General features: G+C 45.7%; 1 protein-coding gene across 5 annotated transcripts in view; it reads left to right on the top strand.

The window, feature by feature from the left end:
* The window catches only part of PCNX2 (pecanex 2), a 287,082-nt gene that overhangs the window by 237,465 nt on the left and 22,883 nt on the right, over positions 1-26,734 (top strand). For all 5 annotated transcript variants that reach the window (XM_060107858.1, XM_060107868.1, XM_060107877.1 and 2 more), the window contains 3 exons: positions 13,794-14,047; positions 22,431-22,664; positions 25,856-25,968. In XM_060107858.1, the coding sequence (XP_059963841.1) occupies positions 13,794-14,047; positions 22,431-22,664; positions 25,856-25,968 (601 nt within the window). The remainder of the gene's footprint in view (positions 1-13,793; positions 14,048-22,430; positions 22,665-25,855; positions 25,969-26,734) is intronic.

The following is a 26,734-nucleotide window of genomic DNA, read 5'->3' as shown; positions in this document are numbered from 1 at the left end:
AAGAGAGGGGAGTACACTCAGAAAAGATGGGGGCTTCCCTGGTGGCGCAGTGGTTGAGAGTCCGCCTGCCGATGCAGGGGACACGGGTTCGTGCCCTGGTCCAGGAAGATCCCACATGCTGCGGAGCGGCTGGGCCCTTGAGCCATGGCCGCTGGGCCTGCGCATCCGGAGCCGGTGCTCCGCAACGGGAGAGGCCACGACAGTGAGAGGCCCGCGTACCGCAAAAAAAAAGAAAAGCTGGGAAATATATCATGAGCCCCAGGGGGGCACAGAGAAAGAATTTCAAGGGTCTGTGGCCTGGGTGCAGATGAGGTGATGATGACGATGGGGTCAGAAAATGTAACTTCTAGAACAGTGTGGGAATTCGACTGCGGGGCTCCCTGGGCAAATGGCTTGAGCTGCAGTGAAACAATATTTTCTCATGGGACGATGAAGCGGATTCTGTCATCTGAGGCTGCGTCACGTGCGTGGAAAGTTTCGAGGCTTCTGAAATGAAATTTATGCGTGTAGATATGCCTGCAGCCTTCAATATCCTTGTTAGTATAGGACTGCTACATTTTATCACAGTAAGATCTGTTTTCCAAAAATCATCTTAGGGGAGATCTTAGGAAATTATGTGTATTTATATATACAGACATATATATATATCTCACATATTTATTTATTGCATTACATATAATAAATATATATTTAAGAGTCATTTGATAAAGTGGGTTTTTGGAACACTCAAGAAAAATGATATCAGAAATGCCTTATGTTATGTGGACATTTACCTCTTCTGTTATTTGTGGAACTACATTTTTCTCTGCTGATTTATTCACTTCTCAGTATTTCCTTGCAATGAATGATACTGCATTTGTATATATTTTCTACATTCTCGTGTGATCAAATATTTCCAGTTTTTGTTCATATCCTAGTTCAAACAAGAAAACACAACCAATGCAGATTACTCTGTCCTTTTATTTAAAACAAAGGGGCGGCGGTGAAAATGACGTTTGTTTTTAGGTGTTTGTATGTGTAGATTGTGAATCTTTGCCATCAGGACGAGACGCTGAGCATGTGGCCACACATAGTGGGCAGTCAGTCTGTGTTTGTTAATAACAAAACAATAAGTAATCACTTGACAACCAAAGCCAGTTTACTTTCAGTGTTCTCGCACAGTTTGTACATTCAGTTTTTTATTCCTACAGGCTATGAAAAATTGACTAAGCCAGGTTCTAACAGGCTGTGAGACCCTCAAAGGCTGGGCCTCCTGCCCCTCTCCCCGTGCACTGACGGGCTCATGGAGGGATGCCTGGTAAAGGTTGGTTGAGGGAGGAAGGAGAGACAGTCCGAAGTTTCTTGAGCACCAGTTATGCGCCAGGTACCATAGTAAGCCCTTTGCGTATATTATCAGAATATTCTTCATAAGCAGTCTATACAGCAAGTAGGTATTATTATCTCTCTTTTAGACATGACATAATTGGGTGAATGAGGTTTAGTAAGTTGCTCAAGGCCGCAAAGTCACCAGTGATGGCGGAGGGGTAAACGCCTAGATGTGGCTGACTCCAAAGTCTGTGACCTTTGTAGCAAACCCCTCTGCCTTGGAGGGAGGGAGGAAGGAAGGAAGGAAGGAAGGAAGGAAGGAAAGATAAATAAGGAGACAATATGGGAAAAAGAGAACGAGTAACCATTTTTTGGTTGTTGAAATTCAAAAATAAAACTTATACCTGAATATGCTGCTGTGTTAATATGGCATCACCTCTTTTAGCAGCTCAGTTTCTTGAACTGCCAACTGCCTTAGCAAGCGTGAAAGCTGGATGGCTCCTGCAGAAGGAACATGGAAAGCAAAGGCATAGTTAGTTATCAGGACGTAGCCCCACATTACCATTGGGTCTGGAAAATATCCCCCAAAAATGAGATATATATTCCTGTTTGTGTGCAATGTTATCAGCCATTTCATAGTTAGGCTAACACCCTATAATCACCAGCCTGTGGGGACATTTAAAAAATATCTGGGCAACCTAATCTTATCTAAAATTAATCCAGGGCCTCCCTGGTGGCGCAAGTGGTTGAGAGTCCGCCTGCCGATGCAGGGGATACGGGTTCGTGCCCCGGTCTGGGAGGATCCCATATGCCGCGGAGCGGCTGGGCCCGTGGGCCATGGCCGCTGAGCCTGCGCGTCCGGAGCCTGCGCGTCCGGAGCCTGTGCTCCGCAACGGGGGAGGCCACAACGGTGAGAGGCCCGCATACCGCAAAAAATAAATAAATAAATAAATAAAATAAATAAAATTAATCCAACCCAAACGCTTATCCTAACTGGCTAATCCACGTAGAGCCATAGCTCTTACTAATCTTGGAACTAGCTAGAATTCTGTCTTCTCTATGGCAACATCTAGGTCATTAGCAAGTCTTTACTTCTTTTGTCTACCTAGCTTGAGGAAGCTGTTAAGTCCCTAGGTTCCAAACTTTACCCAGGAAATAATAGGTTCTCCACTCAGAATTCCTCAACACATATTTTTCTTCATTTCAAATTGTGTGACATGTTAGAAAACAAGACAAAGCCCTGCTTGTCCAGATAGCAAGTCTGGGAAAGGAGAGGGGCTTTCCTGGTGAATATTAACAGAGTCTGCATACTTTAACTTTCAACACTCAAAAAAAAAAAAAAGTTTGTGGGAGAAAAGCAAGATAATACAACTTTGAGTTAAATATTAATCAGAAAGGGACCAACTCAGTAAGGTTGAGTGCATTGGTTTTCTCATGGAAATGGAACAGGAGTGGAGGAAGCATATCATTCACAGATAACATTATTATATGTATTTCAACTTTTCTTATGCTTCATACCTGCCCAGTGTAAGTTTCCCTGTGCACTGCGTGATTTTGTTTATTTCATTTTCTCCTGTGGGCTGGTAGAAAAAAGTAAATTCAGGGAACTTTTGCTTGTAATTGGTCAAGGCTCATGAGACACTGTGTGATAAGGAGAAAATACTGATTTTTAAATTCAAAAGACCAGACCCTTCTACTGGACAAGTTGCTTTTAAGACTCAGTGTCCTTATTTTTAGTAGAAAAAATTACGTCTGCGTAACCAGGTTGATGTGTGCAATCAGTGAGATGCTATCCGAGAAGTCACTTTTTAAGTTGGTATGTGTCCCATAAATAGATAATGTATTGAAATAAAAATTCTCTGAGAAAAACTGTTATACCACATTCAAAATCTATCCTGCCAAACAGATCATGAAAGAAGTTGTATTCCTATGGACAGATCTTAAAGCAAATTGAGGGTCCTTGGGAGAGAAAATTGTTATCATAAAAAACCTCTGCTATCCCCACAAAATCAAACATGCTATAAACTATTTTCACATACTTTTCTTCCACTGCACACTGAGCAAATACACTTCTCCTAGGTTCTCAGTGTGACACAAAAGACACTCGGGTCGAATGTGGCCGAAGGGATGGAAATTGGGACTGGGGAGAACTTGTCCAGTAAAAGAATAAAAAACTAAACTTATTCAGTGTCTCGACAGGCCAACCCTGTTCCTTGTTTTAGTTCTGCTCTGTGACCATTTCTCCATCTTTAAGGTTAGATTAATTTAAAGGGGGTGATTATCGAATGGATGTTTAGCAAGTAGGAAGTGTAATGGGACAGCTTCACATATAAACAGACTATTGTTATAATAAGTATTTCTTTCCAGAAATTAAATCTGGTGATGTCTGGCAGATACAGGGTCATCTCCCAGGGCAGGCCGCTGGGGATAGATGACCTGCATGTTCCTGTAGGCTCATGTTCTAAGATTCCATCCCAGAGAACTAGCGTGGGGTGGAGGAAGGGCTGAGAAAGACATCTCCATGACATTGAAGCTGCAGGAGAAATTTTGGGGGAAAGATTCCACCATGACCTTCTAGAAATGACAGTCCTTCAAAAACTTTTAAACAGCTTTCTCTGACATTATTTCATTTGGTTACAAAATAGCCCTTGATCTAACCAACTAGCAAGAAGTAACGATAGATAGTTCCAGCCTGAAGAAAAGTGTTCTGGAAGTCCCCATTATGACATGTATTACGTGTATTACGGTATTATGAGGGGCACTAAGAAGGCTGCATCTCCCACAAGCGCTCGCAGGGCTAAGCCCTGTCTCTCACGTCTTGTGTTTCCAACATGCACCGCACGCTGGGCTGTGTGAGGTCCCAGTGTTCAGGGAAGTGAACTCTTTTGTACTTAGCAATGACTATATCTGATGGCCTCCTCCTTTTGTGGCCCTGAGCAATTCAGGAACGAGCTTACCCGGGGCCTCAGAAGGAAATACATTTTATTTCATAATAGTCCAACACATCCCAAAGTGTGTGTCTGTAAATCCCACCTGAAGCTTGAAAAGCATTGGCTTAACCGTATCTATGCCTATGTCTCTTCCACTCCATGAGCAGGGACTGGCTGTACTTGCAGGGCAATCTAAACTGATCTCTGTCAGCCCCTCCTGGTGACCTCATTGCTTGGCATATGGGAAACACCAGCCTGGCACACTGGGCTGATGAAGGCCGTGGCCATTTGAAAACTTAGCTCAGATAAATCTCTAGTACAGTTATTTTAAACCATTATTAGTGGATAAAGCTAAACATAACAATGTTGATGATACTTGGAGTTTTCTGTGGAATCCAGTTGCCAGAGTCTTTGGGACAACGCACATCAGATAAGGAGAAAAACTGTAGGGCTGGGAGGCCCAATCTTTAAAATATGTTGTGCATTTGGGCTTTAATGTGCCTGCTCTTGCTGGAAGGTTGTAAACAAGCTGACATTCTTTGAGCGAAGCCTTGCTGCTTCAGGGGACCTTTTTTTTTTTTTTTTTTTTTTTTTTTTTGGCGGTACGCGGGCCTTTCACTGCTGTGGCCTCTCCCGTTGCGGAGCACAGGCTCCGGACGCGCAGGCTCAGCGGCCATGGCTCACGGGCCCAGCCGCTCCGCGGCATGTGGGATCTTCCTGGACCGGGTCACGAACCCGTGTCCCCTGCATCGGCAGGCAGACTCTCAACCACTGTCCCACCAGGGAAGCCCAGGGGACCATTTTTGATGCGTCCCTTTGAAGTCCCCGTCACATAATGGCTCCTCCTCTCCATCATTTCCTCTGACCTCTTGGTAAATAGCCTGGACCCTGGTTTCAGTCCCCAGCGCTTTTCACCTGAAATGGGACTGTAGGTGGCTGATTGCCCCATCTCCAGTCTCTCCTCTTTACTCCCCCAAGGCTGTAGGGGAAGGTTTCTTAAGTGCAACTTTCTTCCTGTTTCCTTGGGATTTAAAAACCCCTGTGGCTTACCTGTCACCTAGAGAATGAAGTTCAAATGTCTCCATAAGACTCAACTTCCCACTCCAGCCAGACTGCCCTGAGCCTCCCCTCCCCACTTCAGGGATCCTGGCCCAGGCTTCCCAGCCAGGAGGGCACCTCCCCGACTTTTGTTTGCCAGCCCTCCGTTTCTCACATCGCACAGACGTTCTCCTTTGGCTTCCCAGCTTTCCCAGGAGAATGTCACCTCTACCTCCAGCTTGGTGGACCATTGAAGCAGGCGTGCCTACGCTAACCAGCCGCGCAGAATAGCTACACTCCTGTGCTTTTCAGAGAGGACATTGAAATTCACTGCCCCTCAATGCACAGTAACTGTCAGAACTAGCTGGAGATTGGACCTTCCTGGTGGTCCAGTGGTTAAGACTCTGTGCTTCCATTGCAGGGGGCACAGGTTTGATCCCTGGTCTGGGAGCTAAGATCCCACATGCCACACAGCATGGCCAAAAAATTTAAAAAAATAAAAAACTAGGTGGAGAGAAATGATCCATATCAAGGATTTCCTGAAAGGTGTGAAGTTGTCCCAGTCCTCCTGCATCCCCACAGTCTACCCTTGGGTGACACCAGACCTCTGGAGAACCACATACCTAAAGCTGAATTATTTTGGACACCTATAGAAATTTTTTAAATTGTACTTTGGCCACATTAGAACAGCTCTGGAACACCGTGATTGTACCTGCCGTGCAATGCTGAGAAGGATGATGATCACTATATTGTACAATGTTCTCTCTTATGAGGGTCCTGGGGATGTCATCTCTCTGGTGTCTTAGTCAGAAATAGCTATGATTCTTCCAAGCAATTATTTTGTTTTTGTCTTAAGGACACGAGAAACTCCTCAAGTTATCTTTCTACATTGCTTGCTAGAAAGCCTGAGTGAAATCAGTGGACCACCTTTAGCAAATATATAGGACATCCTAGAATGAAGTGAAGGTCTCTTGACATCCTTCTGGCTTCATTATATTTTTCCTGTCCCCATTGCCACTTAAATTTTATCATTTGCTTTTGTACTGTGTATGCCTTTTTATTATTTATTTATTTATTTTATAAATTTATTATTTATTTATTTATTTATTACTTTTGGCTGTGTGGGGTCTCCGTTGCTGCGTGCGGGCTTTCTCTAGTTGCGGTGATGGGGGGCTACTCTTCGTTGCGGTGTGTAGGCTTCTCATCATGGTGGCTTCTCTTGTTGCAGAGCACGGGCTCTAGGTGCACAGGCTTCATTAGTTGTGGCATGCGGGCTCAGTAGTTGTGGCACACGGGCTTAGTTGCTCCATGGCATGTGGGATCTTCCCGGACCAGGGCTCGAACCCGTGTCCCCTGCATTGGCAGGTGGATTCTTAACCACTGCTCCACCAGGGAAGCCCCTGTGTCTTCCTTTTTAAATGGACTTCATTCCTTTTTGGAATTTAGTATGAATAAATAAGCCAGGCCTGGCCAGTCACTGGTAAGGATGGTGCTTAAAGGGGGGCAGTCTTGCCCCTTCGGCAGCAGGGAAAGGGAGGAGGAAAGGGTCAGGTAGCCAGGAGAGGGTTGCCTCGCACAGCCGCAATGGCTGCCCCGCATTTTGGCTGCACTCTGGAAATTGATGCATATCCTGTGTGCAAAGTATCTGGGATCTACTAGACACACTGTCAGTTCAGACAGTCGATTTTCACAGCTTTCATGAGGCACGCTCATCTATTAGGATGAAGAGACTCCAAGATACTCTTAAAATTCATTTTAAATATTTATGTATTTATTTGGCTGAGTCAGGTCTTAGTTGCAGGACACGGGATCTTTGTTGTGGTGCGCAGGCTCTTCGTTGTGGCATACAGGCTTCTCTCTAGTTGAGGCGTGCGGGCTGAGTTGCCCTCGTGACATGTGGGATCTTACTTCCCTGACCAGGGATCGAACCCACGTCCCCTGCATTGGAAGGCAGATTCTTAACCACTGGACCACCAGGGAAGTCCCTCAAAATTCATTTTAAAAATGGTTATTGAATGCCTTCTATATCCCATTGACTTAGGCCATGAGAACACAGCAACATGAAAGGTGCCAAGAGTTCGGTTCCATGGAAAGTCCAGAGACAGCCATCTGGGAAAGGTCACAGTGTACGGGCAGCAGACCTCTGGTCTTCCCTTTGGAGAGAATGTGCTCTAAACCCAGGGAGGTTCTCTGAGAAGGATATGGGCCTGATTTGCATGTGAACAGCAAAATTAGCGCCTTTGCAGACATGACTGGGTTTCATTATTTTCATATTCTTTTACAATGTGAACCCAACTATGAATCTTTTGTTCCTAAGAAAAGGCACCAGGACCTACCTGAACCGAGTATTTATTAAAAACCTCAGGCAGTTACAGTGTCTCCGCCAAGCCTAGCGGTCCTTCACAGCAAACCCCTTCCTCAGTGGTCCTCTTGTCAGTGTAGAACTGAGCCCCTCCTTCTCACAAAGGATGGTGCTAACTTATTTCCTTCAGATGGTAGAAATCCAAACTCTGCATCGTCTCATGTACTCATAAATACACACACACTCCTTCCAGTTTGATGTAAAACAAACAAACAATGCTGGCCTCAGCCCAACATGATAAAATGCTTGACCTGGATGGAGAAAAAGGAAGAAGGGAAAAAAAATCCCTCGAGGCATGTCATTTAAACAGTTTTGCTAATCTATTTGAGGTGAAGGTACCCCTTTATGCTTCTCCTTTGTGAGATCTAATACTTCTTTCACTGGAAGAGCGTTTCTTCCCAAATCATATTATTAACTAGCAGTAAACCAGTGTTGTTTATTGTGCCATTGGGGTGGGATGAGACCTCCCCCACCCCTGGAGTCTAACACCTGGGGGTCCCAGTAGGTGGCTCAGTTAGGACGCAGTGGTGGTTTGTTACTCACTCTGGGTGCCCCAGAGCTTGCGATCTGAATTACTCACTGCTTGTGTTTCACCTGTGTATTTCTGTACATCTTTCCCAGAGGGAATAAGAGTTTTATATTACAGAATGAGCAAAGAGATCCCTGAAATGTTTAAAAAAGAGTGCTTTCAGCTAAGACCCAAAGCAATGAGGTCTTGGAGAAAGATGAATGGCATCCTAAGACCTGGGATCAGTTCTTCACTGTTTCACTTTATGTTACAACAACCTGCTTGCTCTCCCCTTCCTGATCTTGACTCCTAGTTCATAGACTGTTATCCTAACAGTTCTGCGTGTACATTTTTATTTGAAAGTTGCAGTTTTTCATCTCTGATGTATTATGATCATCTCACGCATGGGTTCTATAGAGAGGCTTAGTTTAAGCATTGCTTTTCTTTATCTCCCTCCTGTAATGTAACAAGAGTCTGTTGCATCTGCTATGTATTTTCTCAATAGGGTGTCTGTCGCCTGTAATATAGTGATCTGGATAAGAATTCTTTCGTTTGTTCATCCAGCTATTCCTTCGATGATTCCGCCCACCACCTTGTTATCACCTACTAAGTACCAGGCATGATGAATAATGAGATGGGATCCCAGGAAAAATGAATGGTGTGGAAGTGAGTGTAGGGACAGGTTTCATGTTTGCATTAACTTTCAAAAGACATGTAAAAGGATTCAGTGACTTGCTTTTTTGGCCAAGACGGAGTAACCAGTATTGGAATATCCTTCCTGCCACAAACAATGATAAAGCTGGAACAAACATATTAATCAACTGTTTTCAGATATTGGACAATAGACAGTGCAAGGCTCTGATCATTGAAAGAGGGGAAGCGTACAAAGTGAACTCCCACAATTGTCCCTGCTTTCTTCCCAGAGGCACCTTCTTATCTGTAGTAGCAGGGAAGTAGAGCCCAAAGAGAGCACAGTGGTCTTGTTTAGCTAGGGAGGTAGAATCAGAATTCTGGGCTGCTAAGTAGCTGGACTTTGTGGGTCAGAGTACTAGGCAGGAGTGAATTTCACAGATAAGGAGCTACGGAAATCAGCATAGGGATCCCCTTTTGTGATTGAATGAATATTAACCTGCTTTTGTATAGCAAGAGCCTGTATAATCAAGACCTGACAGAGAACAGTAACTGGTGAGGTGAGCTAAATAGAGATGACAGAGACCATATCATGCTGAGAGATTTAGAAATTCCAATTAGCCAGTGGAGAGACCTGGCTGAACATCCCAGGAATTCACCTGAGGTCCAGAAAGACCAAGCTTTAGGAGTAAAGATATTCTCACCCTAGAATAAGGGCTACTGTAGACATTTCCAAACAAAGATTAAAAACAAGTTTCAGAAGGATCAAGCTGACAAGCTGACGTGCAAATAAACTGACTCATTAACAGAACATAACTCTCTCAAAAGGAAGAAAAAAAATAGTCCAGACTGTCAATACTATAACATCAACAATACCCAGCATATAATAAAAGTTTGTAAATATGTAAATAAGCAGAAAAAAAGTGACCCATAATCGGCAAAACAAAACAAAATAGAAACACACCCAAAGATGTTGGAGTTAACAGAAAAGAAGTTTCAAACAGATATTAATATGTTTAGGAATTCAAAGGGAAAATTATCATAATGAATGAATTCATTGAGACTATCAATTGACAGGAAAAAAACTGAAATTCTGGAAATGAATAAAACACAATGTCTGAAATGAAAAAGTTAGAGGATAGGCTTAACAGGAAAAAAAAGGATCAATGAACTTGAAGACAAGGCAATAGAAACCATTCAAACTGATGTGCAAATAATGAAAAGATTAAAGAAAATAGAGATTCATTGATGTGTGAGACAATATCAAGCATCCTAACATATGTATAAGTGGAATCCCAAAAGGAGAAGCAATAAATAGGGGCAGAAAAAATTGAAGAACTATTATTAAAATATTTTAAAAATTTGATGAAGAGTATCAATTCATAAATCCCAAGAGCTCAGCACACCCCAAGCAGGATAAACACAAAGAAAACCAAACCTAAGTGCATGATCATCAAATTGCTGAAAATTAAATTATAAGAGCGTCTGAGATTTTTTATCGTCATTTTATCAGGACCGTGAGAAAAAGTTAAAAACACATAATATACTGGGAAACAACTATGTGAGTTAATCACTAACATCTCATTAAAAAATAATGCAAGCCAGAAAATAATGCAATGATATTTTTTAAGTGCTGGAAGGAAAATAAAACTGTCAACCCAGAATTCTACACCTAGGAAAATGAAGGCAAAATCTAAGTTTTTACAGATAAAGAAAAGTTGACATAATCACCAGATAACCTGTGCTGCAAGAAATATTGAAGGAAATTCTTTAATCTGAAAGAAAATGATAGCAGATGGAAAATTGATTCTACATAAAAGAATGAAGATTGCCAGAAATGGTAAATATGTAAGCAAAGATTTTTTTTCTTTGTAAGCCTTTACAAAATTGATTGTTTAAAGCAAAATAATAACAAACTATTGTGGGGTTTAAATGTTAATATACATTAAAGTAAAATGCTTGACAACAATAACACAAAGGACATGAAGGATTTAATATACCATTGTAATAGTCCTACATTACAGGAAGAGTAGTATGAATTTTACCCATGTGATAGGGTAAAAATGCACATTATAATTCCTAGAGAAACTGCAAAAAATAAAACAGAGTTATAGCTAACTGATTTAAAAGCTGATACATAGTAAATTACTAAAAGTTATTCAGCATGCTCCCCCCGCCCCCAAATATCGGAAAGAATGCAAAGAAAAAAAAATGGACGAATTAAATAAACTGCAAGATGGTTGATTTATACCCAGTCATATAAATAAGCACATTAATGTAAATGGACTAATCCCTGTAATTAAAAAGTGGAGATTATCAAACTGATAAAAAAGCAAATCCTAACTATGTGCAGTTTACAAGAGACATGTTTTAAATACAAAGACATGGATAGATTAAAAGTAGAATGATAGAAAGTTTTTTTTAAGATTTATTTATTATTTTTAAATTCAATTTTATTTATTTTTGGCTGCATCGGCTCTTAGTTGCAGCATGCGGGATCTTTTGTTGGGGCACGCAGGCTCTTCATTGCGGAGAGCAGGCTTCTCTCTAGTTGTGGCATGCAGGTTTTCTCTCTCCAGTTGTGGGGTGCAGGCTCCGGGGCACGTGGGCTCTAGTTGAGGTGCTCGAGGTCAGTAGTTGTGGCGCGTAGGCTTAGTTGCCCTGTGGCATGTGGGATCTCAGTTCCCCAACCAGGGACTGAACCCGCATCCCTTGCATTGCAAGGTGAATTCTCTACCATTGGACCACCAGGGAAGTCCCAAAAGGACAGAAAGTTTTATCCCTTACAAACACTAATTATGAGAAAGCTAGAATAGCTGTATTAATATCAGATTCAAGATGAGGTATATTACCAAAATACAGATATTTCATAATGACTGAAGAGTCAATTCATCAAGAAGACAAAACAGTCCTAAATATGCATGCACCTAATAACAGAGCTGTAAGGAATAAAAACTGAGTAGGTGAGTTACAAAACAATTTACCTGAATGAAAATTTTAAACACAATATAAAAAATTGGTGGGATACAACTAAAGCAATTCATAGAGAAAAACTTACTTTTTTTGTGCTTCCTTTTTCCTTCTGCCAATAACTAAGGACTCAATTATCTTGAAAAAGATACAAACCACCACCACCACAACCAATAACAACTACCCCAGTTGATTGGCTGTCCTTCCTATCTTCTCTCTTATTTCTTTTCTTCTCTTCACCATGACTTTGGTTTAAGTGGTTTGTACTTATGGTTATTAGCACCTATTACTACTGTCCTGTCATCACTAATTCGTTCCTTATCCTCTTATCCTCATAGGGCAGCCCATCTCATTGTTGAGCTCATAGTTGTTAAAATGACCTTTGTTATAGTAAACGCTGTACCCTGAACCTTTTTCCCATTGGTCATAATGATGCCCTCTGGGACTACAGAGAATATCAAGTTCACATTTACACGATAGCCCTTCAGATAGTTGTTGAAGACGACCATTGTCTCCTGCGAAGTCTTCTTTTATGCAAAGTCAAAGTCCCTGGATCTTTTAGTCATTCTTCAGTAACATAATTTGAGTTATTTTACAACCCTGTTGTTTTCTTGATATGTAACTAACAATCTGTATGATCTTGTTCAAATCAGTATTATTATTACTTTTAATGGAGAAAGTGTAACTTGCCCAAATCATCTAGTTTTATTTCATTTTATCAGTAACCCTTTATGTGTAGCATCCAAAGGAATAAAACGAGGTATATTCTGACTCTTGCTATCCCTTTGTTTTAGTGGTATCAAGATCACATCTGGTTTTCAAGTGTTATCCTATTTCGGGTTCATATGTTCAAAGAAGTTACCAAAGTATTTAAGTATGCTACTATATATTAATGAACTGTGTAGCTAGTTTTTTGAACCAAGATGCAGGGCATTCCGTTTATTTCTACTAATTTTCAATGTATTAGTTTCCGTCCACCAAAGCCGTTTGGCAAGATGTCCTTAGATCGTAACTCTGCATTCCAGGAGGTACCAGTAATCTCATGTCATTAGCATACTGTATATGTTTCCCCTCAAATCATTAACAAAAATATTAAAGAAGATATGGTGTCTCATTTAGCAAAGATTGTTGACACCCGTTATCCTATGTTTTTAGAACTAGCTCCTTTGGAAATGTATTTGGCTCACCCAGTGCTCCCAGTCATGTGAGATGAGGTGGTGCACTTTGGCTGTGAAGCTCTTCCAGGACACCCCTCCTGATAACACTTCAACATGCACCTAGCTGCTCTCAGACCTTTCCACCTGCCACTTTCTTTTTTTTTTTCTTTGTTTTTTTTTGTTTTGCGGTACGCGGGCCTCTCACTGTTGTGGCCGCTCCCGTTGCGGAGCACAGGCTGTGGACGCGCAGGCTCAGTGGCCATGGCTCACGGGCCCAGCCTCTCCGCAGCATGTGGGCTCCTCCCAGACCGGGGCACGAACCCGTGTCCCCTGCATCGGCAGGTGGACTCTCTACCACTGCGCCACCAGGGAAGCCCCCACCTGCCACTTTCTTTAGCCTCCTATCTGCTCAGTCATGACCTACAGGTTTCTGGAAAGGGGAACTCAAGGATATAACCATCCTGCATTTTGGCCATTCGTGTCCACGACCACCATGAGAATGTGTCTCTTCTAACACAAAAAAACCAGGAGGAGATGAGAATCAGAAGGGATGAATAAAAGAATTAATGATTATGGGACTTCCCTGGCAGTCCAATGGTTAAGACTTTGTGCTTCCAGTGCAGGGGGGCGTGGGTTGGAGCCCTGGTCCAGGAACTAAGATCCCACATGCCGCATGGCCAAAACAAAAAAAAGCAAAAGAAAAAAGCATTAATGATTGTAAGATTGGTGACTTATTTGGGGGTACTTGTTTGAACTAAGAACTACACAAATCTCCTGATTTCTAGACTTTCTTCAGCATCTTTCCCTCAATAAGGGCAAGGGGAAAATCCATTCGAAACGAAGATTATCCTACGACCTCTTTACAACTGCCATCGTGTTTGTTACTCTGCCAGGAACCTACTGCCAGCAGAGGGAGGTGGAAGCCATCACAGAGGGCGATGAGGATGACAGAGGTTGCTGCTGCTGCAAACCAGGTCACCTGCTCCACCTGTTGTCCTGCAACGCCGCCTTTAACCTCCGCTGGCTCACCTGGGAGATCACGCGAGCGCAGTACATCCTGGAGGGCTACAGCATCATGGACAACAATGCGGCCACCATGCTGCAGGTTTTTGACCTCCGAAGGATCCTCATCCGATACTACATCAAGGTATTGCTCCGGGTCCCAGACCCTTGTCTGAGTAATGATGCTGGGCTGGCTCCAGAGGCTCCTGGAAAGCTTTGTAAAGAGCTTAGGAAGCTTCTCCACAGCTTGTGCATCAGAGGCTTAGCTAGGTTTCGGAGCCACTGGTTTCGTGAAAAAGCCTCGAGGGCTTTGGGTTGGCCTGACGTGCATGCCCCAAGTCCTGTCCTAAGCCTGGGCACGAAGAGGTAGTCTGTTTTCTTGCCTGGATCTTCTTCTCCACCTTTAACACTACATGAGTTGCTTGACAAATGGAAACATCCTGGAAGTATGACCAGACCTCAATTTTTACGAGTTATAAAGATCAATTTAGAGGCTCTGCAAATTTTTACCTTTTAGAACCAGAGTTAATTTTTTTTTTTTTTTTTTTTTTTGCGGTACGCGGGCCTCTCACCGCCGCGGCCTCTCCCGCCGCGGAGCACAGGCTCCGGACGCGCAGGCCCAGCGGCCACGGCCCACGGGCCCAGCCGCTCCGCGGCATGTGGGATCCTCCTGGACTGGGGCATGAACCTGTGACCTAACCCATCGGCAGGCGGACTCCCAACCACCGCACCACCAGGGAAGCCCCAGAGTTAATTTTTTAAGCTCATGATAAAAATGCAAAAATAGAGTTAAATGATCCAATCAGGATTAGCTGTGACAGCCTTTTCTTCTGACTCATATGCGGACTAGTACATTTTTTCAGTTGATTGGTACCTACAGCTGCTCAACCTGTATTCAGCCTCAGAACATGTGCTGGTTTTGAATGAGTCTCCTAGAGGAGACTTATGTGAGACTTGACCAAGGATGCAGCATGATAATATGGGCAAAAGTGTTTTCTAAGGGGGGCGGGACGGGCGAGGGTGTTTGTGGCTGAGGGTATCTGTGATGGCTCGTATTCTGAGGGACTACTTTGCATGGTGAAAGCCCTGGATGGTGCTCAGAGGGGTCCACATATTAATGCCGTTCACAAGGAAGAAGCTCATCCACCTGAGACCCCAAACTCTCTGCCAGCTGAGGCTGAGACAAGTGGTCCAGCAGAAATAAGGAAATACAAAATAAAAAGATAACACGGGCGCCTGAAGTTTCAGGAATTTCCATCAACTAAAAAGGAGGATGTTTAGAAATTGGAAATGGAAATAGTTCCTGGGGGGAGCCCCAGCGTCTGCAGCAATAGCTGCTAAATTGTTCAGGAAATAGAATTCAGGCGATGAAAATCAGAATGTTAAAGAACTCCTAATGATTACACCCCAAGGTTATTGCAACAAGAAATGTTGGTGCAGCAGAGTTATTCTGTGGCAGAATATTTAAAACAGCTCCAGCGGTTCGTGCTCACCACCTTCATGTGTGCTAGAGGGATGCAAAACTTTACATCCAGACCTCACACAAAATGATAAAAGTTTGCCCAACCTCACACAAATTGGGGAAGATTTGGGAAGTGAATCAGGAAGTTGTGATCTTTGGCTTCGCGACTCCATGTTTGTTCCCTTGGCCATTATATCTGAAACCCAAGAAGCTTTTCATAGAGTCAACTCTTGGGAAATTGGGTCTATCAGCTGGTATTGACTTGGCAGTGGGCCGTGGAATCCCAGTGACACACACACGCAGGAAGTGTATTCCTCTCACACGTAAATGAAGCTCTGCTCCAAGTCCTCAGGGATCAAGGTTCCTTCCAGCTCCCAGCTCCACCATTTTTAGTGTCTCCCCCGTCTTAAGGCTTAAATGGATGGAGAGAGGGACACAGAAAGTGAAGGCCAAGGGCCTGCACAAGCTATTCCTTAAGAAGTTTCCTGAGGGACTTCCCTGGTGGTCCAGTGGTTAAGAGTCTGCACTCCCCATGCAGGGGGCCCCGGTTCGATCCCTGGTCAGGGAACTAGATCCTGCATGCATGCCGCAACTAAGAGCCCTCATGCAGCAATGAAAATCCTGCATGCTGCAACTAAAACCCAGCGTAGCCTAAATAAATAAATAAATAAAATAGTTTTTTTTCTTTTTTTAAAGAAAAGAAGGTTCCTGAAAGGTGCCACAGTACACTGTAGCTGTGTCCCATTGGCCAGAAGATTGTCATATGCCAGCTTCGAGGGGGATCTAGAAAGGGTATTCTGGGCAGCCATGAACCCAGACAGAAATTGTGTGTCATGAAAAAAGGAGACAACAGATGTTAAATGGCAACCAGCTCTCTCTGGTGCCTCCCTCCCAAAGGAGAGGGTCCCTTGAGGATCCGCTTTAGTTCTAGGTGGCAACAGGATGGGGTCATTGCAGGGGGGCTAGATCCAGGGGCCGACTGCAGCCGTGCCAGGGCTGGGAGCTTACTCCAAGGTGGCAGCTGGGGACAGCAGTCTAGATGGGCCAGATGGATGATCCCTGGAGCCACATGTCTCCTTGGTGCCTCAAGAACAGGGCAGGGGGCTTCCCTGGTGGCGCAGTGGTTGGGAGTCCAACTGCCGATGCAGGGGACGCGGGTTCGTGCCCTGGTCCGGGAGGATCCCACATGCCGCGGAGCGGCTGGGCCCGTGAGCCATGGCCGCTGAGCCTGTGCGTCTGGAGCCTGTGCTCCGCAACGGGAGAGGCCACAAAAAAAAAAAAAAAAAAAAAAAGAACAGGGCAGGGCAGAAGGGGCAATTCAAGATGGCGGAGTAGAAGGACCTCGAGCTCACCTCCTCTCATGAAAACACCGAAAACACAAGTAACTGCTGAACAACCATCGATAAAAAAGACTGGAGGAACGGGGCAAGGCTGTCTGTGTGCTACCAGAGCCATCTGCTGTTATTTCTGATGGGCTTTCCACTCCCCACCCTTTCCTATGCATGTGTGCCCTCCCCATCCCCACCCTTGCATGGCTGCATCCCAGCCCCCTCTTCCTGTGCTTCTCTTTCAACCTGAGCTCCCAGGGCAGCTCCCCCTCACATCCTCCCTGGGGTCCAGGCTGCCATTTGCCTCCCCGTCCTCTGAAACCTTTTCTCTTTCCCTTCTGGCAACTTGCTGCTCCCTCTGTGGGTCCCCGGGCCTGAGTGTGATGACTTACCTATGGAGGTGCCCGTAGTTTCTAGATGAACGAAGGTTCCAGGTAATGCAGAATCTGAGCCATCCAGTCTGGACGGACGAGATCCAGGTGTAGGCAGGAGTCTGCAGGATCTGCTCCAGGCATTAGTGGCAAGGATGGAGTTCAAGACTGAGCCACGTCCCTGCGAATCTGGAGCTCCCCGTAGACGGCTTTTCCATGGGCCAGACGTGTGGACAGACAGGCCTCACATGATGGGGCCAGCAAGTCGCCGAGTGGGTGAGAGGGGAGAACGAAGAGCTGAGGTGCCCCCTCTGGGTCCACCTGCTTGGCTTTTCCAGAAGCCTGGGGGGTGCTCCATGCCAGGACCTGCCTTTTGATGTCTCTCACCCTCCCTTCACATTCCTCCTCTCCTAAAGTTACAGGGAAGAGCTAAATCTGACTCCATGTTGGATCTGTTTCTTTTACTTTAACCTTTGCTTCCCATTGCTTTTGTTCACTAAAAGGATACTGTCTATATATAATGGTCTGCCTCAGGGAACCCTGCCCCTCTGCCTAGATATTAAACCAAAGTGCCTTTGTTCAGGGCAACCTCCGGCCCCCGTCCACCTGTGCATGGCTGCAAGAAAGAAGAAATTAACACACCCCCTGCCCGAGGCTGGCCATTCTAGGGGATATTGGCACAACTTATGGCCTTTTTACTTTACTTCCTTACCCCCTCCCCCTCTCTGTGCTATAAAAGAAACTGGCATCCAGACCCCGATAAGATGGTTCTTTCGAGACTTTAGTCTGCCATCTTCTTGGTCTGCCAGCTTTCTGACTAACGCTGTATTCCCAGCCTCAACGCCTCGTCTCCCGATTTATTGGCCTGTCGTGCGGCGAGCAGAACGAGCTTGGACTCTGTAACACTAACTCCTGGCAACATGCCTCCTGATTCCCTATACGTTTTCTAAAATGACAGTTTGCAATCTGATATACAAACCCAGAATAACGTGTGAGTGGTGGAGGGCTGAGGGAGGCCCCCAGAATCCACTGGGCGACAGTGGGCTTGTGGGAAGACAGCCCATTGACCTTGTTTTCTAGGAGCGGGCAGTGATGCCGACCTGAGAGCTTGGCGGGGCGGGGGGCAGGAGAGGCGCACAGGGAGATGGTTTGTGACCCATAGGGTGATTCCCAGGAGCCAGGGGGCAGACCTGTGGCATCAGGGTCCCCCAACCAGCAGATCATTACAGATTGCCACGTCCTACCCAGAAATTCCCATTCTGTGCACCTGGAGAGTGCGCCAAACACCTGTATTTTGAACTAAGTTCCCTAGGTGATTTGATATGCAACTAGGCTTGGGGACCACTACAGACATTTGTGCTCAGTAGAAACAGAATCAGTGCTCAGGAGAGGCTGAGATTGAGGGGCAGATAGATCTCATGGTACCTCCTGGTAATTCACGTCAGCACCAGTAAGGCCTGTTCACACGAGACTTTCTCTAAACATCACACTCAGTGCCTTCCTACCCTTCGGGGACCGGCAGCTCAGAAGCTCTACTCATCCCCCTGGTACAGTTAGTTCAAGGAAATTTCAGGAGTGCTGAGTGCCTATGACGACAGAAGAAACAGCACTTTAGGGTAAAACCAAATGAGTGTATGTCAATCCACTGTATAGCACAGGAAGCTATAGCTCGGTGCTCTGTGAAGACCTAGATAGGTGGGATGGGGGGGTGGGAGGGAGGGGATATATGTGTACATATAGCTGATTCACTTCGTTGTACAGCAGAAACTAATGCAACATTGTAAAGCAATTATACTCCAATAAAAAAATTTTTTTTTCTTCTTTGGCCTAGGCTACTCAGTGAACGAAATTGCCTTTGTAGCCCTGAACTGCTTCAAGTTTCAGGGGTTTGGTTTCATTCTTTTTATTATTTTTATTGGACAGAAAGAAAAGCTTGGAATAATTCCTTTGCACAAAAGGATTTTTTTTTTAGTCTCGTAATAAACTGGGTCAGTTCTCCCCACCCTCTATGAATATATTTGAAATCATTTCCTTTCTGATGACTGGAGGTTTTCCCTGGTGCCTCGTCCATCTCTCCTCCATTCATTAGTGATTAAAACCCTCTAGCCGTCAAGAAATCAGCTTTCTGTGAGGGCCTGCTTTCCCAGCCACCATTGTTTCTGCACAACTCTTAGAAAGGAGATACGCTTATCACCTGCCCTGCAGGATACGGTGGAAAGACCCGGGGATGTGGGCCTGCCTGCCAGGTCCCCCTCCTAGAATGCGCTGTCTGGGAGAATATGCTGATCTACGATGAAAATGAGAGGCCAGGAGGATCCCTGCTAGAGGAGCCAGATATGGTGAATTAATTCAGAAGAGGCCCTGCTTTCAACACGGATCACGTTCCACGCAGTCAATTCGTGTCACCATCCTGACTTAGCAGTTTGACTTAGTGTGAGATCCGTTTCATCCTGACAGATTCTGAAGGATTTCACACCGTTCATTGACAGAATTTCTGTCTAGAGAAAGGGGAAATGGGGGGTACGGTTTGCAGCCAGTTGGAGTGGTTCTGTTTCCTCCCAGTGAGAGAAGTTGGTACTGGCTCCGAGGGACAGCCAAGCGTTCCACTCAGAAGCCAACGCTGCAAGGCTTTGCCAGAACTCAAGGAGGGAGTTTGAGCCTCTGGGATTCAAAGTCCTTGTTAACTATTCTGACTTCATCGGTGGAGGGGTTATTTTCATTCCTCCCTAGAAACGAGTGAAAAGGTTACTGCTCAGCTTTCCATTTTTGTTTGTTATTTCTGTCTGGTACACGTGATTAGGACATATCGAGGAAAAACTAGACCAGATGTTTGCTCGAGCCAGGTGTTTAGACAGACCAGATTTCTGCCTTGCTTTTGTAACTGTCAGCTGAGAAGCCGTGCCTTTGATCCCGGTCACGTTTCCTCTTTGGCTCGTGACTTTGGACCGAGCACTTAGACCGTCTACCTCATAGAAGCTTTTAAGTTACCCCCGCCAGCTGGTAGAAAATAGAACACCCTCCAGAGTCTTGATTTACGTATTTGAATATTAGATGTGCACTCTGGTGACCACGGGAGATTCAGCTGTCTCCTCTTTTCCGAATCCCCTGCTCGAAACCTCTCCTGAGCTCTGCTACTGCTGCCCGCCCTGGGACTCAAGCTTGCGGGGTAGGTAGGTCATAGAGGCCAAAGATATGGTGATTATTATGATTTTTGCACATGTCCCATGTGCCAGGCCAGGTGCTAAGTGCTTCATATGCATGATCTCATTTTAAACCTCAAAACAGTGATGAAGAGTGGCTGTGATTAGTGCCTCTGTCTTTTGCCCCTTTGCTTTCAGCTTCCCCTGGCCTCTTCCTCCTTTCCTCTTTCCTTCCCTCCTTCTCTCCCTCCCTCCCTCCCCTGAAGGGGTTTCCTAAGGCCAGCAGTGCTGCTTGGACGCAAAGCTGCAGAGGTTGGGGAAACATGTGAACTACTGAATTTTGCTTACTGTCTGCGGACTTCATGCTTCCGCTCCCCCGCTTGGGGGCCAGGTGGATGATGGAGCCTAACAGAGATTATGCCCCAAAGAAGGAAGACCACACACCGTGAGCCACAGATGAGCCTTCTCCAACATGCAGGCTGCCCTCGGTCCTAACAGCAGAGAGAGGCTGAGTCAGGCGTCTGCCGTGGTTTTGCCCAAATCCAGAGACCACTTGTGTCTGTCCGCTCAGCATTCAAACTCCTGCAGTAACCTGAAATCAGACACCTCGGCAACCTCTGACCTTGGTGCTCTGGATTTCACATCCCAGCTAAAGGGAGGAAGAGGAGGGGAGCTGGGGGCTGCTGCCTAGCAAAGGGCCACCCTGCCCACTCACCTTCGTCGTCTGAGCCCTGCTCACGTTCATCCCATGTGCATTACTTTCTGCCTTCTTGCTTGGCCAGAATTCCTTTTATAATTGGAGAAGGCCATCAGTGAAGGGTTGGATTCTACGTGTGCACGAGCCACTGCCTTCTTTGCATCAGACGCCGCCCCTGCCCCTCCGGTCACTCTCAGTTTGCGTACAGGATGCAAGCTGTGTTCCTGGACCCATCTCAGCCCCGGTAGCACCAGCCACTTCCCTTTTCCCGTGATAACGAAAGTGGAGTGGGTTTGCAAAGGACTTGTCCGTAGATGCTACCGTCTGTTCCTGATGTGTCCACAGCAGACTTGGATTTTTCTTTTTCTGTGTCACATGTTTACTTCTCCAGGCTGGATGCTAGCCTTCTTGAAGGATGAACTCATTCAAAAACTATAAGATGGCTTTCAATAAATCTGTAGCTCAGAATCATAAAGCCTGAGGGTGGCGTTTTCCCCAGTTGGATTCATAAGTGGAATGTCTGATGAAGGAGGACACATGGGTTATTTTTGAAGACATCACAGATGTCCACTGTCTGGGTACCCAGGATTATGTATACGTGTGTGTGTGTGTGTGTGAACAATTTTACATCATAAGTGCTTTCCATAAGTACCCTGTTGCTTTAGCTCATGACACGCTCTTTGTCTGAGGCCCTGGAGGAGGACGTGCCCTGATCTCTCCAAGCAGCATCAGCCCGGCCTGCCCTCCGGGAAGCCTAAAGAAACCATGATGCTGGGCCTCCCTGGTGGCGCGGGTGGTTGGGAGTCCGCCTGCCGATGCAGGGGATACGGGTTCGTGCCCCGGTCTGGGAGGATCCCATATGCCGCGGAGCGGCTGGGCCCGTGAGCCATGGCCGCTGGGCCTGCGCGTCCGGAGCCTGTGCTCCGCAACGGGAGAGGCCACGACAGTGAGAGGCCCGCATACCACAAAAAGAAAAAAAAAAAAAAAGAAACCATGATGCTTTTGTGTGCATCTCTCAGAAAGGATGGCGCTGGCTGTCATTCTTTCTCACAGAGGAGATTCTGTTCTGGTACATTCTGCTAGCATTCTCCTCTTCTCACGTCCCTCTTCCCTCCACTGACTCTCAAGAGAGAACATTTTAAAACATCTCCAGTGGGTTCTGTGCATTAAATCTAGCAGGGGGCTTCCCTGGTGGTGCAGTGGTTGAGAGTCCGCCTGCTGATGCAGGGGACGCGGGTTCGTGCCCCGGCCCCGGTCCCGCAGAGCGGCTGGGCCCGTGAGCCATGGCCACTGAGCCTGCGCGTCCGGAGCCTGTGCTCCACAGCGGGAGAGACCACAGCAGTGAAAGACCCGCGTACCGCAAAAAAAAAAAAAAAAAAAAATCTAGCAGGAAACAGAAATGATACCGCCTATGGGGATCTCATGTCTCATACCTCCCTGATGTTGATTTACTTTATGAAGTATAGTTGAAAAAGACTTTGTGGCTTTGGAATGGCTATAAGGGCTCAAAATCTTGCTTTCTCTTGGCAGAGTATAATATACTATATGGTGACGTCCCCCAAACTGTTTTCCTGGATCAAAAACGAATCCCTTCTCAAGGCCCTGCAGCCCTTTGCCAAGTGGCATTACATTGAGCGTGACCTTGCCCTGTTCAACATGAACGTCGATGACGACTATGTCCCGTGTCTCCAGGGCATCACTCGAGCCAGCTACTGCAACGTGTATCTGGAGTGGATTCAGTACTGTGCACAGAAGAGGCAAGAGGTAGGTAGGGGAGGTGGGGCTGAGGAGTTGAGTGTAAGTTTAAAAAGCAAAGAGCCTTGTAAAGACCATCTCTTTCTCTTTTTTTAAATTAATTTTATTTATTTATTTATTTATTTATTTATTTATTTATTTATTTATTTATTTGCGGTATGTGGGCCTCTCACTGTTGTGGCCTCTCCCGTTGAGGAGCACAGGCTCCGGACACGCAGGCTCAGCGGCCATGGCTCACGGGCCCAGCCGCTCCGCGGCACATGGGATCCTCCCGGACCGGGGCACGAACCCGTATCCCCTGCATCGGCAGGCGGACTCTCAACCACTGCACCACCAGGGAGGCCCTAATTTTATTTATTTTTTACACAGCAGGTTCTTATTAATTATCCATTTTATACATATTAGTGTATACATATCAATCCTAATCTCCCAGTTCATCCCACCACCTCCCCCTGCCACTTTCCCCCCTTGGTATCCATACATTTGTTCTCTACATCTGTGTCTCAATTTCTGCTGTGCAAACCGGTTCATCTGTACCATTTTTTCTAGGTTCCACATATATGCGTTAATATACGATATTTGTTTTTCTCTTTCTGACTTACTTCACTCTGTATGACAGCCTCTAGATTCATCCACGTCTCTACAAATGACCCAATTTCGTTCCTTTTTATGGCTGAGTAATATTCCATTGTATATATATACCACATCTTCTTTATCCATTCGTCTGTTGATGGGCATTTAGGTTGCTTCCATGTCCTGGCTATTGTAAACAGTGCTGCAATGAACATTGGGGTGCATGTGTCTTTTTGAATTATGGTTTTCTCTGGGTATATGCCCAGTAGTGGGATTGCTGGGTCATATGGTAGTTCTATTTTTAGTTCTTTAAGGAACCTCCATACTGTTCTCCATAGTGACTGTATCAATTTACATTCCCACCAACAGTGCAAGAGGGTTCCCTTTTCTCCACACCCTCTCCAGCATCTGTTGTTTGTAGATTTTCTGATGATGCCCATTCTAACTGGTGTGAGGTGATACCTCATTGTAGTTTTAATTTGCATTTCTCTAATAATCTCTTTCTTATACTATAGACTATAATGAAATAGAGACGAGGAAGGACACTAATATTTGCTTTTTTAATATATATAAATTTATTTATTTTATTTATTTTTGGCTGCATTGGGTCTTTGTTGCTGCACATGGGCTTTCTCTAGTTGTGGCGAGTGGGGGCTACTCTTTGTTGCAGTGTGCGGGCTTCTCATCGCGGTGGCCTCTCGTTGCGGAGCATGGGCTCTAGGTGCGCAGGCTTCAGTAGTTGTGGCATGCTGGCACATGGGCTCTAGAGCACAGGCTCAGTAGTTGCGGCGCACAGGCTTAGTTGTTCCGCAACATGTGGGATCTTCCCGGACCAGGGCTCGAACCCGTGTCCCCTGCATTGGCAGGTGGATTCTTAACCACTGCGCCACCAGGGAAGTCCCAGGACACTAGTATTTGAAAAATATTTGTTTAATAATTAAGCAAAATGCAATGGAAGAATTCATATACCATGTCTCCAGTGAAGGGGCCTTGAAGGTACGTTTTCCTCTTTACTGTGTTCAGAGTTAGTGCAGTGTTAAGCCTCCTTCACGGTTTTAAAACTCTGGACACTTCTTTGTTTAGAGTTACTTTTTGAGATTTCTGTACAGAGTATATCTGTGCTGAAATGGAGAGGATTTGCTGACGTATTGAATTGTGGACCAGCACATTCTGTTTAGCAATCAGACGGTCCAAGCTACTCCCGTAGGTTTGTGTGTGTGTGCACACGCATCGTTGCTCATGTGCTGAGGACACTTCTGGTGATGAAAGCAGCCTCTTAGAAACGAAACCAAGGACAATGACATCTTAGAAAAGGAAGACAAGGAAGCAGACAAGGAGGAGAAAGGGGAGGTAGGCAAGTGGAGGGTGTCGGTCATCTCTGCTTCTCAGGATTTGGAAAGCTTCTCGCAATGTGTTTTTGGAAGAAAATGGTAGATCCAAGTTGAAATGGCCTTCTCAGCAGCTGATGAGGTGTGTTGTGTGACCTGTAGAGGGTAAACCAAATTATGACACTAGCCCAGGTCCTTGACCTTTGCATGAGTGATGGAAAACAGGTGGGAGAAAGAATAGGTGGCAGAGTCTGCTTCCTCCAGATGCAGCCAGAAGAATGTGAGCCGAGATCTTAACCCATGCTGAGCCTCTCCTGGTGGCTGAAATAGTCAAAGAATCTACTGATTTTCCTGGCTACCCCCCCAATTGTGGCATTCCTCTTTCCTCAGCTGGCTCATAAAAATGAAATTATTTCTCTTTTCTTGCAAAAGAGTCTTTAAGTTTAAATTCCTCCTCCATCTCCCCATGCCCCTCTTTTTAAGCTATGGATGACCCCCTTCATTTAATTGTTGGAGTTATGGTCAGCTCATTGGGCTTCTTGTTGTTGAGGCAACAGAAAACCCTCATTTGCACTTGATTCCCATACTTCTTCTCTCCCTGCTGGTGTGCCTGTGCCCTGCATTGGACACGGTTAAGGTGGGCATCGCCCAGGGTTAAGGTGGTCGTTGGACAGGGTTAAGGTGGGCGTTGAATAGGATGAAGGTGGGCATTGGACAGGGTGAAGGTGGGCATTGGACAGGGTGAAGGTGGGCATTGGACAGGGTTAAGGTGGGCATTGGACAGGGTTAAGGTGAGCATTGCCCAGGTTTAAGGTGGGCGTTGGACAGGGTTAAGGTGGACGTTGAATAGGGTTAAGGTGGGCGTTGCACAGGGTTAAGGTGGGCATTGAATAGGGTTAAGGTGGGCGTTGCCCAGGTTTAAGGTGGGCGTTGCCCGGGTTTAAGGTGGACAATGCCCAGGGTTAAGGTGGGCGTTGCACAGGGTAAGGTGGCGGTTCATTTGACTGCAAGTTCTCACCATCTTCCTGACCTTGAGGTGCCATGTTCACAATTCCAGGGAAGTAGGCCAGCCAGCCTCGTGTTAGTCCCTTTACTTTCCTAAGGTAGTTTCCCCATTTAAATTTTTTTTCCACGTCCAACCTCAGGAGAAACTCAGGAAGCAGAGTTTCCCATCTGTCAGGTCACTTTGATGGGGCCCGGGTGACCACCGTGGGTGACACAGGGAAAGCCTCTGCATTTGTAGTTGTCTGTTGGTCTGGAACCCACGTGAAAGCTGAATTAACATCCTTGTTCTTCCAGCCCTCGAAGCACCTAGACAGTGACGAGGACTCTCCTCTGGTGACTTTGTCCTTCGCGCTCTGCATCCTGGGTCGGAGAGCTCTGGGGACCGCGGCTCACAACATGGCCATCAGGTACCTGGGGAAACAGTTGTCACAGACACCAGTTGGCATTTTATATGTTGGACAGATTTTTGTCCATCATTTTCTTTATTTTAAAGTTAGACTGCTCCTACCTCTTCCAGAGTGTTCTCTCCCTAATAAATCATGTTGGGCCTCTGAGAAGACTTTTTAACCATGGTGATCTGGAGAATTAGATGTGGAAACAGCAGTAATACAGAACAGTCAAAACCCCAGAATTCTGGGTATAGGGCGTTCTATGTTACAAGGTTCCTTGCAAATTTTCTGGGAAGATTAAATGAAATCATGCATACAAAGCGCCTAGCCTGGTATTTAGCGGAATTAATGCTCAAAAAAACATTAGTTCCCTTCCCCCGTTTTTCTTCACAAAAGAAAATTGTCACTTCTGTGCTTTAACTCCAGCCCCTGCCCTGCCCTGACTCTGTGGGGCTTTGATGATTGGATGCTGCTTCTCCTGTTTTTTTCAAACTCTCTTTCTGCAAGTTTCTCTTCTTAAAGAACAAAACAATTTTGTGTTTAGCTGTAAACTCTCTCCTGGCCCCTTTCACCCTCCTTCACCCTCGGTCCCTGAGGTCTTGCCTTCACAAACAGACCCCTGAACTGGCATCACAGATGAAGCTGTGCTCTTTGCCCCGACCTCCTCCTTCTCCAGGGAAACCGCTCTTGTGAATTTCATCAGTCACCTCCTCATCGCCCCGGTTGGTGGCCGTTTCACACACTGCCCCTTTGGTAGTTAGCACTGTGGACCGGATGTTCTGGA

Source organism: Mesoplodon densirostris, chromosome 1 (assembly GCF_025265405.1).
Source record: "Mesoplodon densirostris isolate mMesDen1 chromosome 1, mMesDen1 primary haplotype, whole genome shotgun sequence".
In the NCBI taxonomy this organism is placed as follows: Eukaryota; Metazoa; Chordata; class Mammalia; order Artiodactyla; family Ziphiidae; genus Mesoplodon; species Mesoplodon densirostris.
This window is presented reverse-complemented; position numbering and strand designations above follow the sequence as displayed.